The sequence below is a fragment of the Xyrauchen texanus genome, chromosome 8 (assembly GCF_025860055.1).
Source record: "Xyrauchen texanus isolate HMW12.3.18 chromosome 8, RBS_HiC_50CHRs, whole genome shotgun sequence".
NCBI classification, from domain to species: Eukaryota; Metazoa; Chordata; class Actinopteri; order Cypriniformes; family Catostomidae; genus Xyrauchen; species Xyrauchen texanus.
In genome coordinates this window covers 21,740,168-21,757,843 of record NC_068283.1, presented here as the reverse complement: position 1 = coordinate 21,757,843, position 17,676 = coordinate 21,740,168, and the positions used below count along the sequence as shown (strand labels likewise).

At 38.8% G+C, this 17,676-nt stretch overlaps 1 protein-coding gene across 1 annotated transcript; it reads right to left on the bottom strand.

Annotated features, from left to right (window-relative positions):
* Positions 1-578: 578 nt before the first annotated feature.
* LOC127648440 (periplakin-like) lies at positions 579-17,676 on the bottom strand. The gene is given in 23 exon segments (XM_052133115.1): positions 579-3,595; positions 3,701-3,793; positions 3,908-4,024; positions 4,390-4,473; positions 4,575-4,725; positions 5,445-5,638; positions 5,711-5,849; positions 5,938-6,116; positions 6,760-6,821; positions 6,824-6,916; positions 7,014-7,117; positions 7,442-7,593; positions 7,904-8,050; positions 9,790-9,912; positions 10,021-10,116; positions 10,372-10,479; positions 11,081-11,242; positions 11,725-11,766; positions 11,895-12,014; positions 12,105-12,225; positions 12,639-12,793; positions 13,965-14,064; positions 17,447-17,676. Coding segments are annotated over 23 exon segments (5,262 nt in total). The 5' UTR covers positions 17,497-17,676; the 3' UTR covers positions 579-925.

Here is a 17,676-nt window from a genome sequence, read left to right as displayed (position 1 = left end):
AGTATAATTCATTGTCTGTGTTATTCTACTTTTAAGAAAATCCTGCATGTTTTGTGTGTGTGTGTGTTTGAATTCCATCTTCATGTGAAGACACTCAATGTGAAATTACAACCGCACCTGACCTTTGAAGGTTTATCCCTAATGTTGAGTTTACATCAATACTCTATACTGTTTTATCAGATTTTAGTGCTGTAGTAGATATTAAATGTTGCAAGTGTTCAAAGATGTTTCCTTAAACAGCTACAAGATAACAAATAAAAACACTGAGGAAATGAAAATTTCCCCCACATTTTAATGATCTGACATTCTTGCCTAAACTCTGGTTAATTTCTGACCTTACTGCTTTCAGCTGCAAAGATTTTTATGATAAACTCTAAATTTGTATTATTTCCTGATTCCTATAAATATAAGTATAAATGTAATTGTTTATTAAACATTATACATTTTTATCTTTATTGATCAAAATGTAAACATTTATTTGGATATTTATTGGTATTGTACCAATGTCACAGGCTGGAATGGAGCTCATATTGCCATAAGTTGAAGGAAAATAACACGCAGTACTCAAGCTTATTCACATTATATTTTTTAATCTCAAATCAAACATGAAAGTAGAACTGATTAATCTGATTCATCAAGTGAAAAATAATAAAAAGAAACAGATAGGGCTGTAACATTTTCATTAAAGCACACACTGAATATATCAGATCAGATTAGAATAAAACTGGCTCTGGCTAACCTTCAATGAAACACAGTGATAGAAATCTTAACCAAAATTCAGCACCATAACCAAAGGAATACCATTTTCCATTGATATAAGAATACATTTGAAAATAAATACACTAAAGAAGAGAATACAAAATCAGACTTCAGCTGCAATCTGGGAACACAAACGGTTATGTGTAATGATTTCTGATTAGTGGATTTATTTGCCTGTGCCGGACAGCATGACACCAAACTCCTGGATACTGATTTCTTTGTTCTGATATTGCTGCAGCTGGCGGTTTGTGATGTTTCCGGCCTTCAGAGCATCATCAATGGCAAACTTCTTTCCTGATTTTCTGTCATGAAGTACAGATGACTCGCCATTTGGACCCTTGACAGTGATCTCTTCCCAGTCGCATTCCTGACTCTGAAGGTTTACAAACATTTTCCACTCTATGAGACCAAGCTTGTAAGCCTCCTCTGGCCTCATCTCCTTCCCGGTGTCTGGATCAATGACAACAATTGAACGACGGAGATGACTTTCTCTTTGCTCTCTTTTGACCCTCATTGCAGACAGACTCTTTTGTAGCTTCTCAATTTCTTCTTCCTTCTCAATTCTGACACGTCTAACGTCAGACAGTTCTCTTTGCAAGGATTCCAGTCGAAATTCCATGTTCCTGCTGTTCTCCACTGGAGCAGACTCTGTGATGGTTCTGGTTTCTTTTGTTGTAATCTCGATTTCAGCTTGAAGCTTCCTTATCTCGTTCTGTAGGCGTTGGTTCTCCTGCTGTAACCGGTTGCTTTCATCACGAATGTAGTCAAGTTCTTTGGATGATTTTGTATTTGTGAACTCAATCTCAGAAATCCTTGAGTTTACAGTGATAAGCTCTTGATCCAACTCACGTCGTCGCCTTGTCTCTTCCTCAAGACTTCTCTTTAGCCTGTCAATCTCGATCTCTGCCTCTGGATCTCGCTCGACTTGAACTGTTTCAGTTCGCACAACCTTTTCACGAACTTCCATTCTCTCAAGAGTGTCTAGCTGCTGCAGCAAGACATTGTACTCCTTCTCTAAGAGCATACGCTTGTGTCTCTCCTCTTCAACCTGGAGACGCAAGATAGAGTGCTCTTTTTCTTGTTGAGGATCCTGCTGTAGTACAACCTTTTGCTTTACGGTAACCTTTTCTCGGTTTTCCTTGTCTCTGATCTCTAATTCATTAAGCCGCACTCTCAACCTTTGAATTTCAAGCTCAGAATCTCTGCGGGCTCTGCGCTCATGTTCCAGTTCCGCAATCTGAAGGTCCAGGTCAGCCTTTTGACGTTGCAGCCTGACCAGATCTTCCTTCAAGATTTCCCTTTGTTTCTGCTCATTGTTGATATTTTGAGTGAAGGTCTCACATTCAGACCTCAAGACTGGATCCTCCTCCACCTTCACTACCTCTTGCTGGACAATCTTTTCCCTCACCTGTGATAAGTCCATCTTCTTAAGCCTGATTCTTTCTTCATTGGAAGCCCTTTCTCTTTCCAGGTCCAAGCGTTTCCTCTGTTCTTCAGCCAGTTTCCGCTTGAGAGTCTCAATCTCCTCCTTGGTTTTAGGATCTTCTCGGTATTGCAGGATCTCATTTACTACCTCTTTGGTCTGAATCTGAGGCTTGGTGTCTTTCCATGTCTGAATCTCCTCTTTGAGTTGAAGGATCTCAATCTCGGTTTTCTCTGTTAGGTGGGTTTTGTCCACAATTTCATTCCTGAGTTTCTCCAGTTCTCTTTCTGTTTCTGGGTCAGTCTTGTATTTGATGACCTCTTTGATAATTTCTTTGTATTCAATTTGTGGGCCTCTGTTCCTCAGCATTGTTAATTCTTCCTGTAGGGACCTCAACTGGAGCTCTGAATCTCTGCACCTTCTCTGCTGCTCTACAAGTTCAAGTCTAAGATTTGCCACCTCTGTCTCTGCCTTAGGATCAGGTCGCACAATCTCGCGCACTTTCTCTTGAATGATGACCTTTGACCTCTCTTCCTCAATGCTAGTAATTTTGCGTTGGAGGTCTGTTTTCTCTCTCAGAGAAGCGCTGAGCTTGGATTTTTCATCTTCATATTGTCTCCTCAGGTTCTCTACCTCTCTCTCCAATGCAATATCTTTCTCGACTTTCAAGACCTCTTTTATAGTGATTTTCTCCTCAGCCATTGCCTTTTCCTTTTCAAGACGCCTCAGTTTCTCCTGCAGGAACTGAAGCTCGTCTTCGAGTTGCTTTCGGCTGTCTATTTCTTTTTGCTTTCTCTCAAGCAATAATCTATACTCGCTCTCAAGGTGAGGGTCATTTTGAACCTTAATGACTTCCTCCTCAGTGATAATCTCCTGTTCCTTGCTTTTCTCCTCTGCAAGTATAGTCACTTGTTTCTGAATCTGAATGACTTCATTTTCTCTGACTATTTTCAGCCGCCTGAGTTCCTCTAGCTCTTCTCTTAGTTTCCTGAGTTCTTCCTCCTGCCCCCTGTCTCTCTCAATCCGGAGCACCTCTTTGACTGTATACTGCTGAGCTCCCTCTTTCATTTCAGTCTCAATCCCGCGAAGCTTAACGCGGAGGGTGTCAAGTTCACTCTCATAGACACGAGTGTTTCTGCGTTCGTCTGAGAGCTTCTGCTGAACTTTGTGAAATTCTTCCTCCAGTTGAGGGTCAGCCACCTTCTTAATTACCTCTTTCTTTACAATTGTATCCTGTGGTTTTTGGCCCTCTAATATATATATGTCACTCTGGATGGTCTGAATTTCCCTTTCCATTTGTTCTCTCCGCTGGATTTCTTCCTGAATCTGTTTTTTGACTCTCCAGGGCTCTTCTCCTGGGGCTGATGATCTCACAGTCTGGACATCTTGTCTGATTACTGTGACCTCTGGTTGCTATGATTTTTTTTTTTAATAGTGAGTTAGTCAATGAACAAAGAGGAAACATTTATGCTGAAGTACATGGTTATTGGTATGCTTGGCACTTGATAATGTGCTTACCTGATTAAGAAGACTTTGAGTAAACTCTAGGTTCTTTAACCTCTGCTTGTTCACAGCATTTACTTCAGTGAATTTGGCCTCAATAGCAGATTCCTTTTGAATGCAACAACAATGTTTCAACAATCATGATGTACTCTTATTATAAATACAAATGACTTGATCTAGGTTACAGTATACTTTTGTAACAACAAAATAAAACAAAATCACCTCTCCCTTCACTCTCAAAGCAGGAGATTGTAGTCTGCTCCTTTTGTATGTCTGGGGAACCAAGCCATCTTCAAGGTCAAGTATGGCTTTAAACCGCTCAGCTTCATTTTCATAGTCCTGAAAGCAGTGACACAAAAGATTTCACATGGTTTTGCATAAACAAGATACCTGGGTAATGCAATCCCTGCTAAAATATCCAGCTTAACCAGCATGCAATTGGTTTATGCTGGTTAGTGCTGGTTTGGTGCTAATCTAGCTGGTGGACCAGCATAACCATGTTTTTCACCAGCAAATCCAAGTTGGTTGACCAGCATGGTCTTTCAGGTTTAGTTGGTTTAGCTAATTAAAAAGCTAGGTAGGGTCACCAGCATACCAGCATGCCATGCTAGGGGACCAGCACACAAAACACAACTTAAGATGGTGACCAGCAATGCTAGATTTGTTTTAGCAGGGCTCAATGTAATACATTCTGGTTTTTGTACCTTGACTGCTTGCTGATAAAGCTGAGCATTTCTTGAAACGTTGTTCAGGTCTGAATCCTTTCTTGCAATGTCGGAAAGCAGATTCTGTACATTTAAAATATGGATTTGGTAAATAAATAATAGCCTATAATTTGACTATAATGCAACTGTTATAATTGTAATCATAAAAATGGCTAAAGACTTACTCTTTGATTTTTCAGTTTTGCTTCAATCTGTTTGATAGTGTCAGTTTCGCGTGGCTCATAGTTTGGTATTCGTGAGAGCCAACTGTTGAGGTTGTCATAGTCATTATGGTAGTTGACATAGGCCACTTTGGCTCTTTGCAGACTTTGTGATCTGTAAAATCAAAGCATTTTAAATAATTAAAAGTTAAATCTGTGATTTAACTAATTGTGTACACTCTTATTATAACTTAATTCATAGAAACAATAATAATGCATTAGTATATAAAATTAACATTAATGATAAAAACAGCACTTTTCAGTGAGTATTATTTAGCTTTGATTTAAATAATGCAATCAAAGTGGGGGCCTGGGTAGCTTGGTGAGTAAAGACGCTGACTACCACCCCTGGAGTTGTGAGTTCAAATCCAGGGGATGCTGAGTGAAACCAAAGAAACCAAATTGGCCCGGTAGAGTCACATGGGGTAACCTCCTCGTGGTCACCATAATGTGTGGTTCTCGCTCTCGTTGGGGCACGTGGTGAGTTGTACGTGGATGCCACAGAGAATTACGTGAAGCCTCCACGCACACTACATATCCGCGGTAACGCACTCAACAAGCCACGTGACAACTGAGATTCGTACTCTGCCACCCAGATTGAGGCGAGTCACTACGCCACCATGAGGATTTAAAGCACATTGGGAAATGGGCATTCCAAATTGGGGAGAAAAAACTAATAATGCAATCAAAGTAGTATTCTAAAAAAGAAACCTGTGGAATTATTGTATGTACAGTATTTACTGTTTATAAGAATATATACAGCATATAAGTAACTCCCATTTTAAATAACATAGGCTCCATTTAAAATAACATAGAATAAATATATTAACTCACCTTGCATCAATCTGTCTGTTGAGATTGCCATAGCGTTTATTGAGTTTCTGAAAATCTGCCTCTTGCCTCTCAACATCAGGGCAGTGTTCTTGCACTTTGGTGGCCATATTGTCACAGCTAGCCTTGGTAGCTCTCAGGTTCTGCTCTGTCTCTGTGACAATAGATCTTTTTGCCCTCAGCTCAGATGCAATGTCCTGTAGAGAAGAATGCATGAGCCACAAGTGCATACGGAAGCTTAATATAGTGGTAGGGATTACAAATCTTACCGCCAACTCACGCTGAGTCTTCTCCAGTGAGCTGAGGTCAGATGGGGCAACCTCCTCTCTTGCCAGTTTGTTTTCATAGGTGGAGAGTAGAGCTTTGCCATTCTGCAAAGAGTTCTCCAGGCGATTGGAATTCTGCAGTCTACAAAAAGACAGTTTTTAGCCTCAGGTTCTCAATTAGCATGACTTTATTCCTTAATATGTACAGTACAAGAGGGAATTTTACATACTTGTCATCTGCACACTTTAGCAGCATGTCAACTTTGTTGTATTTTTTGTTAGTCTCATCAACCTTAGTGTAGAGCTGTGGTGCACTTGTGCATTTAGGAGTGGATCTGAGGAAAGTTTCAGCCTCCTGCACTTTTGCAGACTTTTCTGGCTCTATCTTACAAACAGCAGAAGTAATATCCTGCAAAGAACATACTGTACTAAGGAAGTCTACTCATGCTCTTACCACAGTATAAACACACTGTTATAACCCTTTGGGGGACACAATGTTGCTTGATACAGAATTTGAAGTAATGCACAACATTTAAGGTTAGATTCATGGGAGGCCTGGGTAGCTCAACGAGTATGGACGCTGACTACCGCCCCTGGAGTCACAAGTTCGAATCCAGGGCATGCTGAGGGACTCCAGCCAGGTCTCCTAAGCAACCAAATTGGCCTGGTTGCTATGGAGGGTAGACCTCCTTGTGGTCGCTATAATGTGTGGTTCTCGCTCTTGGTGGGGCGCGTGGCGAGTTGTGCGTAGATGCCACAGAGAATAACGTGTTAAAGCACTCAACAAGCCACATGATAAGATGCTCGGATTGACGGTCTCAGATGCGGAGGCAACTGAGATTCGTCCTCCGCCACACGGATTGAGGAGAGTCACTACACCACCATGAGGACTTAGAACGCATTTGGAATTGGGCATTCCGAATTAGGGAGAAAAGGGGAGAAAATAAAAAATTTTTTTTAAAAAAAAGTTAGATTCATTAAAGTAACTGATATATCTACCCTGACTTTAAATAAAATAAAAATATATAAAACAACACCCATGGAAGTGGTACCTTCATGTCTTGTAGCCTGTCAGCACTGTCCTGTACAGGACGTGTTTGCTCCAGTGGGGGCGCACTCGAGTGTAAATGGCCTTTTCCTGCTTATCCAGATCACCAATCACTTTATCCAATCCTGCCATCAGCTGACGGCATTGCAGCTCTTGTTTATCTGTGATTGGAAAGTAAGACATAAAATGCCATCAAGTTAGTCTCTTTAACATTGTCACATGTTGTAGAGCTCTCAGTCCTACAATACAAACACTAACCTTGACTGCCTGTACTCTCCTTCCTCAGGTCCGACAGTCGAGCCTGTAATGCAGATCTGCTGCTGGCCACCTTCTGTTTGGTGCTTTTGTGCTGGTTAATCAGACTGCAAAACAACGTGGAATCGATTTCACATTAGACACAACTGAGACATTTTTACTGGTCGAACAGATTCTCCTTTTGATCAATGAATTAGCATGATTCTTTTAGTCATTTGTAATTATGATATGGATTTTTTGGTTTATTTTATAGACAATTGCACTATCAAACAGCAATTACTTGTTGACTAAATATTTTTGAGCAGAGCATAACAAGAAAATTTAAATGTACTTTCCATTAATTTTAAGGCTTTTCGAGGACAAGATTTTATAATGTTTCCCTGATAAGTTTTCCTTGACTGTGGAAACCCTGGATATAGTAAAATACTCACTTTTCAGTGATGGACACAGCCTCAGGATCAGTGGGTGGGATTATAAAGCACACTCCTGGAACACTAAAGGTTTGGCCATTTCCATCCTTCACATCCCATTTGGGCCCATTGTTCTTAAGCAGAGTGTACCTCTCTCCTCGCAAAACTGAACCCTGTGTCATTCAAAACAAGTAAAGTAAGCCCCTGTTTAAACTTGATATTGCAAGCAAAAACATGAAACCTTTAAATAAATGTGAAATCTGTTCAAAATCCCATGCACATGTCTCTGAAGGTTTAAACGAGATGAATCATTTGGATGAAGGCCGTCTTATGGATTTAAATACATTACGTGGGGAATTCAAAACCCAAGCAAAGACAGAGTTCTCTGTGCTTACTCATGATAATAGCTGATATTTCACTGACTGGAATTAGAGGAGCTCTAAGCCGCATGCAAAGAGTGAGAGAGAAGCTCAGACACTGTACCTCGTTAGTCTCATAGTCACACAGAGCCTCAATAGGGAGCAGTTTCTGAGGATTCTCCCTGCGGTACTTTAGAGGTAGCACCTGCAGGCTGCGCTTCTGAAGAGCTTTCAGACGTTCGTCATAATGATCCATGGCCTTTGCCTGATCCTGTCGATACAAGCACAAACATCCTCAGATATTGAATGTATAGGTGTCATTTGAAAGAGTAGTGTGTAATTTCTGCGGCACTAGTGTCTCCAAAAGCAAAAACAATGCCTGGTTTTCCGAACATCCCCGTCTTCCACTGATTGAAAAAACAGACAGTCACGCCTCAAACTCACGCCATCGAGTGCAACAGTGCCCGCCCACTTTTTCAGCCACCTGGGTTTCAGAAGAATAGGAATAGGAAAATCTTCTATAGATCTCTATAGATCTTGATAGATCTAGATGCTGGCATATAAAACAGTCACTGGGTCTGCTCCAGCATACCTTAAAACATTTATGCAGAGCTACGTTCCCACCAGAAGCCTGCGGTCGGCTAAGGAACGTCGCCTTGTCGTACCAAAACAAAGAGGCACCAAAACACTTTCCCGGACTTTCAGTTTCATCATACCACGGTGGTGGAATGACCTTCCCAACTCAATCCGGGAAGCTAACTCACTCTCTATCTTCAAAAAACGGCTAAAAACACATCTTTTCCAAAAGCACTTAACCGGTCAATAAAAAAAAAAAAAAAAAAAAAGAAAAAAAAATATATATATATATTTACATTTCTTGTTGCACTTAAATCTGTTTTGTATACTATTATGATGATAGTGAAACTTTGTAATATGGCACTTTTTTTTGTACCACTGTCTCCCTAAGATGATTCGCTGATGTTCTTCCTCTTTTGTAAGTCGCTTTGGATAAAAACGTCTGCCAAATGAATAAATGTAAATGTAAATGTAAATCTTCCACAAAATCCTTCATAAAAGAGTTCTAAGCCATGAACAAAACCAACCAGCTCCGAGGTGAATCACAACATCACAAAATTGTTTTGAGGCAAAAACGTATTTGAAAATCAGACAAAAAGTCAAAGGTACAAGATTGTGTACTTTCCCTCTTTCGAGAGGGCACGAAATACAATCCCATAAAGCATTTTGATTGACGTAATCAAATATAAAGCGATGGAAACATATACAACTATTGATTTTAGGTTGTTGATTATAAAGAAAAGAAACAATATATTTTATGCTTATTGCAAAATTTTCCGATATATACAAATAAATAAGTAGTTTAAGGGTGAAGGCAGACAGACTCGATTATGTCATTTACAGCATCATGGAAATGGGCAGTCACTTCCATGCCTTTTTGGTGGGCTTTCTTGGCCACAGTTCTCTGAATGGTGAAGATTTCTCTGCTGGACCACGGGCAATTTAGTTGTTCACCAGGAATTCCATTAACAAACACGATTTTTAAATAATTAATTTGAAATAATGCAGACTAATGGATTCAACGGAAGCATATACCATTGATGTACAACCTCGGAGCTCATGGTAGGTCTATCTTTAAAGGGTTATAAGTTATCACTGAAAATGTATTAGTCTATGGAAAAAAATTATGAGATTGTTTTACTTCCAGAACCCAACTGTTGCACTTTGTTGGTTGAGACAATGTTGCTGTCGGCTGGCCAGGATGCTCAAGCACAGCAATGTTTTGATACCACCACAGTTTTAACACTTTGGGGGGAATCAACCTATGAACAACTTACAAATAATTGTCTCTGCATCTTAAATTGAGATACGAGAAAGTATTCTACCATTACAAATTACACACTTTACCTTTAACATACAACATGAACCAATGGCTTGAAAATTCTAGAGTATGTGAGAAATGCAATAGGCACAAAAATAGAACAATAAATTTACATCCAAGTCAGCAATCAGGCCCTCCATCTGGTACATGTCTTTAAACTCAGGATTATACTTCTGGATGATCTCGGTCTCCATGCGCTTCTGCAAATCGTTTGCGTCTCTTGCATCCTTGTGGAACTAAAATGATTAAAAAAAGCACAAATGAACAAGACTGAAAGCAGACATGAGATAGTATAGAATAGTATATGTTTTTGTCTGTGTTTATAACATGTACAGCAAACTGACTTTGTGATAGTCATCCATGTTCTTGAGGTGGTTCTCCTCACAAATGAGCAAGTTGAGATATTCCTTCCAATCTGCATGGACAGCATCCATGTGTGCCTTAAAATTAAGATTTGTTTAAGACAAAGCAAATATGCCTATGCCACCGACATCAAATTAGATTGGAGTAGATGGGAAGGACTTGTACATTGCACTTCTAGAATTCAGCTTTTATACTATAAACTAGTTATCAGTCCTTAGTTAAATGGAATAATCCAAATGTTTCAATACTCTTTCCTTATCATTTTACCACACTCCCTTCCTTGTTGTTACAGTAATATTTAATGTTTTATAGCAAATGGCTTGTAGTAGTACCCCAATGATATTTTTTCCTGGGTGGTTCTGCTCAACAAGTACTTCTCCATCTTCATTCAGCTGGGTGATGGTTTTCTCCTTTGACTCCAGACACTTGCTGATGAAGTTCTGTTGTCAAGTACAAAGCAGCATGTTACAAATAATGGATAGTTAAAGCAGAACAAGTCCATAAACCTTTTTTAGTCAACGTAAAGATTTTAAGTTAGAATTTATATAAATGCAGATAGGAAGGTGCTATGCAGTGCTAAGACTAGTCACAAGTTTTCTTAAGTTTTTCAAATTTTTAATGTGGATGAAATCACAGAATTCAGTAATAAAAATGGATTTAAATATACACCACTGAATGTCACTTAATTTGATATATTTGGCAAAAAATGAATGTATGAGTGCATAATTAATCAAATAAAAATCATGAAAACATGGAATTTTGAAAAAAATTAAACTGATTTAATAGGGCCCTTCAGCTTTAATTTTTAAAAGTACAAATATTCCATGTACCGGTAGTCTCTCAATTGATGTGGTCACAAAAAAACATTATAGTGAATATAATCATGTAATTTGTGGGAAACTTGAATATTGAAAGCAAATTTGAAGATACAGGATGTAAAAGACAGTGCATGTAATATTCGCAGTCTTACTGCCATCTAGAATTACATCTTATTTATGTGTATAACCTATCATTAAATAGATGTTCAGTCCTGAGGTTTACCTCGTACTGCCTCTTTCGGGCTGGGTAGTCCAGGTTGTTATCACTCCAGTCATATGTGATCCGTTCCTCAGCTTGCTGATCCATCCAGTAGAGCTCATTGGTGCAGCGCTGCATGTAGTCCCTCAGACTGAGCAGGTTCTTCTGACGAGCACTGGAGCTTGCCTAAAATGGACAGATATATGAGGACTTCATTAACTGATGAGCTCTCACAGGTAGCGGTACACAATACAGAGCTCCTCTTGGAATATCCTAGTGCAACAAGAATTGACAAATGACCACTGATCTTTTACTATTACAGCTATAAGAGTGTTACTCAGTCAGAACTGAAAACTTAGGTGCTAGGGTTATCTCATTGTATTTGTTAGCATATCTGTACGTAACATTTACACATATATTTTTGTACATTTGGATAGATGCAGAAATGAACAATATGAGGCTTGACAGCATCTAAAATGTATTTACAGTATGTATGTACATTTTAGAGATCCTTTGGGTTTAAAATAATAGGAAGTTTTTGAAATTGTACAAACATTTAAAAAGTATGAGTGAAAGAAACAAACATTTTTGTAAACTTACAAATACAAATGAGATTACGTTGTATGGGCATAACTAAGGTGCAAAATGTGGGAAAATGTAAGTCTCACCAATAGCCTGCTGTATCTCGCCTGCTGGCCATTCAAACTGTCCTGTTATGCAAGTTAAGAGATGAGTCACACACGAGATACATTTGACAGTCAGTTGAATGACAGTTTTAAAGCATCAAATATTCAACTTCTTGCAGTACTACATTTTAAACTGTGAGAAACAAATGTACCCTGTCTCCAGTGATATATGGAGCCAATGCCTCCACTTCACTGTGGAAAATATTGTGCTCTTCCACATCATTTTCGATGGTGGGCAGGTCTTCTCCGAATCCTTTGTTGTTCAGATTTGCCTACATCAGAACACATTTGTACATGAGTCATCACTTTTAAGCATATATTCAAGTGAAAGATTCAAAACAAAGGGCTGATTAGTTACACACCATTTTCTCATCAACCATCTTTCCCCAGTTAACAGTGGGAGCCTGTTCTGATCTTGTGATGTTGTAAATGCGATCATGTTCTTCGCGGAGCTTCAATACACGCACTCGCAGCTGTTTCATACTGTTATAATGAAAAGAAAAATTCACATTCACATATTCAGAGGAACATCTAATGCAAATAACAGTATTTTTTGTTTTTGTCATATAATTCTGTTTGTGTGGAATTTAACGTTAAATTATGTTGGTAAATAATTTGGTTTAAAGGTGAATTTATGAGCAGTCCCAAACTATACAAAGTTCAAACGCGTTTCATTCACAATATTTTACTTAGCCCATTGCTTGTGTGTTTATTAAATATTTAGGCTGTTTAAATTACGATTTTGGCTACCAACATGACTTTACTTTAAGCTCTGTGTAACACCCTTTACCCTGTTTTAATCCATTTCAAAGAATTCCAAAAATTTCTCTCCAAAATCAGCTCAGAAAGTGCGAAGAAGTCTGCAGATTCCATCTGTGTATGAGTTATGTACTCACTCCTTCTCAATCATCTCAGCTTGAGGATGCTTCAAACGGGTGGCCTGGGCTGCATCCTCGTCCAGACTATTCAACAGCTCCAGTGAGTTCAAGATCCTTTTGTTGGTGTCCTCCTGGTACAGCGGCTGCTTGCTCTCATTGATTTTCCTGATATCCTAGAAACATCAATAATCAGTGCAATTAACCCTAATTTTAAGATCTCAAAAATATACTTAACATTTCAGTATCAGGTTGATACTTTGTGCTTTTCTTAATCTTTTGAGAACTGAAACAAAATGTCAATTTGATAACACACTTCATAATTCAACTTCAATTTGGGTTCTCAGAGATCCAAGGTATAAAATATGAATAAGGGCAATTCTTTTTTTTACATGATAAGATTCACTGGTTGGTGTAAACAGCACTACTGTACACTCCTGCCTTTTTCACTGGAGGTTTTTCCCTTTTTCTCTCCAATTTTCTCCCAATTTGGAATGCCCAATTCCATATGCACAATCCTTGTGGTTGCGTAGTGATTCAACATCAATCCGGGTGGCGGAGGACAAATCCCAGCTGCCTCCGCGTCTGAGACAGTCAACCCACGTATCTTATTGCGTGGTTTGTTGAGCGCGTTGCCACGGAGACATGCGCGTGGAGGTTTCACGCCATCCACTGTGGCATCCACCCTCAACTCACCATGCACGCCACCGAGAACGAACCACATTATAGCAACCATGAGGAGGTTACCCCATATGACTCTACCCTCCCTAGCAACCGGGCCAATTCGGTTGCTTAGGAGACCTGGCTAGAGTCCCTCAGCACACCCTGGGATTCAAACTAGGGAACTCCAGGGGTGGAAGCTACCCATGCCTTTTTTAAATAATGTGTTTTTGCAGAAACAAATGTTACTAGACTGGATCCGAGGCACATTTCTGAAAAATACATGCCTATTTTGTAATAAAACAGAGAGTTAAAGCTTCAAAAATATCCGCCAACTGGGTTTTGAATAGGTCAGAGGAACATATTTACAGCATTTGAAGGGATGTAATGACAAGGCAATGATGCAATGACAATAAAAATCTAATTTTCCCTTCAAATCCTTCAAACCCTGACAGGGGACCCCAAACATAAAAAACATTAAAGACAATCTCAAAAGAACATGTGGGTAAGGATAGGTATGCAACAACAGTTATTGTTTCTTCCCATTCGCATATACCATCCAGTATTTCACCCGAAAAAACCCTAACTTGGCACATTTTAAGCATTAACATGCTTTATGGTGAGGAGGCAGCAAGAGTGAGTTTCTGGCTTTGATTTGTAATCAACAGATGCTTGTGCTGTACTTACCCTGTTGAGATTCTGTTCTGTCTCAATGATGTTCTTCTCCACCTTGTCAGCATTCTTCTGCAACTTGTCAATGAGGGCAACTAGATCACCTTCAGGTGGTCTGAGGTAAAAAATAAATGATCAAATTGTATTTTTGGAGGGAGCATTTAATATAGTCTCAGTGATATAAATGAACACTATTCAGTGGGTATTTTGCCAAAATAGAGGCTCTAATGCTGCATACGTATTAGGCTGTTTTGTAAGATCTCTGGATCTTGGACAGAGCATCTCCTATACTTGTTCACACACAGCATGTGTCAAGTTTGACTAAGATGCTCTGAAAATTGATACAGGACTAAATATATCACATTGGATGAGAATTCCACATCATCTTACACAGAATGTAAATGCAGTAAAAATGAAGCAAATTTGTGTCTTGGATTGTTTTTATGGCATTCTTCGAATTCTAGTGAAATGCTGTTTTACCATGTATGTCAGACTCAGACATGACTGAACTTGATGAGAAAAATAAATGGCACATCCTGGCCTGTATCAGCCTCAAGGCTAAGTCATATTTATTTTAACACTCAATAGCATGAATCATTAATAATGCAGTTAGTAAATATGAATGGCACTTATAAATATTTACCTTTGTCTAAATATCTACAATTATAATGCCATGTCATTAAAGAGAGGGAACAACACATTTTTATGTTTTAGTTGAGGATAAAAACAAACAAAAACAACATTAACACAGTCTGTACTTTGTTGGTTTACCAGTTATGAGAGAAACGTATACACTGAGAAAGTAATTTTAACAAGGCATTTGAAAGCAAAACAGGTCTAAAAGGTTTCACCCGCATCACTAAAAATGTCTTCTTTAGTAAGAAGATTAAAAATACTTATTTAATTATATCAGTAGCGATCTAAAGACATCTGTTCTATAACACACTAGCAGAGCTGAACTGTTCAAACAAGCGATTGTAGTGAAATTAAAAACTACATTTGTTTTCTCCCCTTTTCTCTCCAATTTGGAATGCCCAATTCCCAAGGTGCTCTAAATCCTTGTGGAGGTGTAGTGACTCGCCTCAATCCAGGTGGTGGAGGACGAATCAGAGTTGCCTCTGCACCTGAAACCGTCAATCCCCGCATCTTATCATGTGGCTTGTTGAGCGGTATTCTAATTACCAATGATTTAAATTGTAACTGAAGTAGAATACCAATTTGGTTGCTTAGGAGACCTGGCTGGAGTCACTCAGTACGCCCTGGATTCGAACTCGTGACTCCAGATGTGGTAGCCAGCATGTTTACTTGCTGAACTACCCAGGCCCCCTAAACATTGACATTGTTGGCATGATAAAAAAACTATTAGAGTAAAACAGAAAATCAAAGCAATAAAGCTGCAGACTGGTAAAATTTCCTGAATGATGCAGACAATATTGATATTTACTCTAGTGTCTTTTTGCTTTTCAGAGTCACTTTTCGCTTGTTTCCCTGCTCCCTGCTAGAGGTATTGCCAAAATAAATATAAATCAACATCTTGATGAACAGTGCTATACTAAGGTGGTGTCCATTTTGCTCATTGCAAACACACCGCCCAAATCTCTGTGTGCCGTGCCTAGTTTCTGTCAAAAGCAAAGCAGACAAGTCACAGAACTTGGCACATTTGACACAGAGAGTACCACAGTTGAGGAATGCTCATAGATGACCTAAACAGAAATCTTTAACCAATGAAGCAATTTCATCAAAACTGAAACCATGTACCTTAAGTAAAAGGTGAACTTATCTGTGCTGCTTTTAGTAATATTATTAGAGCCCAATATGCTGACCAATAATAAATCCTGTAACAGCTGGATCGAAGTTCAAGTCTAGACACATGTCTCAAACAAACAGCAATTTAACCTTGTTTGAGCATCTGTCACTTCTACCACCAACCATCAGATCAGACTCCTTAAAAAAAGGCTGAAAATGTTAACTTCCACAGCTTTGCTCAAACTTAAGAACTTGAGACAAAAAACAAACAAACAAACAAACATACACACAATCATAAGTAATGTTAGACTAGACCTACTTTAAAATGTATTACTATAAATAGAATGGCTAAACGATTTAATAAAACCTGTGTAATGTATATATCAGATCATCCACTCCATACAGCCTGATACAGAATATTAATGGAAAGATACTTTGTAAACTAAGTTCTGAGAGTCTCACCTTAATACTTGAGATTTTTTAAGAAATATTGCAGGTTCAACACAAGTTAAGCTCAATCGACAGCATTTGTGGCACAATATTGATTAACACAAAAAATTTTTACTTGCCCCTCCTTTTCTTTAAAAAAAGCAAAAAATAGAGATTAGGAATTTAGAATGGAAGTGAATTGGGGACAAGTTTTGAACATTAAAATACTCACTTTTTCAAAAGTATAGCCACAAGATGTAAACAATATGTGTGTAAACATGATTTTAGTGTGATAAAATCACTTACTAACCTTTTGTGTAAAGTTAGCAAATTTTACAACTTTGTTGCCATGACGATGTAATGTTAATAAAACATAAAACCCTAAAATTACAATTTAAACAACTTTACAGCGTTTTAACAAAGTACTTTTATAAAAAGTGTAAGTTTCGTAGTAGCTACTGCCTTTAAACCCTTTTTAAAAACACCAATAAACCAAATGAGGGACGATTCAAAATAATTGTTTGGGGCAATCAACATCATCCCACAAATGCTGCCAATTATGCTTAACTTGTACTGAACCCGGATCATTCCTTTAAATGGACTGTGCCTGAACTAAAATGTCAGTATGAAGATGATCATGGTGTTTATTACAAAATGATAATGGCTGACAGAGGCCTTCCTATTTAGCCATAATTTAACGCATACACTCCCTGACCAAATGTTTACAGCTTAAACCAGAACATTTTTAAAATAAAAATATGTCTAATTCAATTAGACATCGGCACGTCATGAAAGTGCCTTTAAATACGAGACAACCCAAACTAGTCAGAGGCCGTTCACACTGAAAGTTTTACTATCGCTGCTCTTTCTCTCTCTCTCTCAGCGTATCGCGCAACAGTCAAGAAACGAGTCTCGAGACTCCTGCGTTCTGTTCTATTCGTTGCGCAGAGTCCAGCTTTTTTAGCGCAAGAACGTGTTCGGACTGAACAGCCCCTTACACATAGAAAAATATGTCAACTCACGCAAAATGTATCTGAGCAGTAAGAGAAAGGTTGTCCAACCTGACACAGCGCCTTTACTTTTCGCCACACCCTTACTACAAGAACCTTGAGCCAAGCAGGCATGAAACCAGAGTGAAATTTAAAACAAAACTGTTCTCTACCATATATATAATATTTCGAAATACAGTTAACATGCGCAATGTGTCTATATGGCAAAGAAATATGTTTTAGGAATCATAAACGCCTTCCAACCCATGTCTCGGGTGAACCATCTAAAAATGTAAAACGTTAACAATGACAATGTATCCATTTGCCACCAACCTTTTCTCAGTAATGTTCACGGTGTTCTTCGCGGTCTTTTTCCTAAACATTTTGACAGTTGTGGAGTTTCTCCAATACCCGTCTGCAAAGATGGCACAGTAGGGATTCCGCTCTGATGTATTTCGTTCAGCAAACTACCTGAAGTTTGTCACAGGGCAGGTGCAACTCACTTACAACGCCCACAGGGACAGAGCGACTGGTTGTGGCAAGCCTCCCACAGACAAATTCGT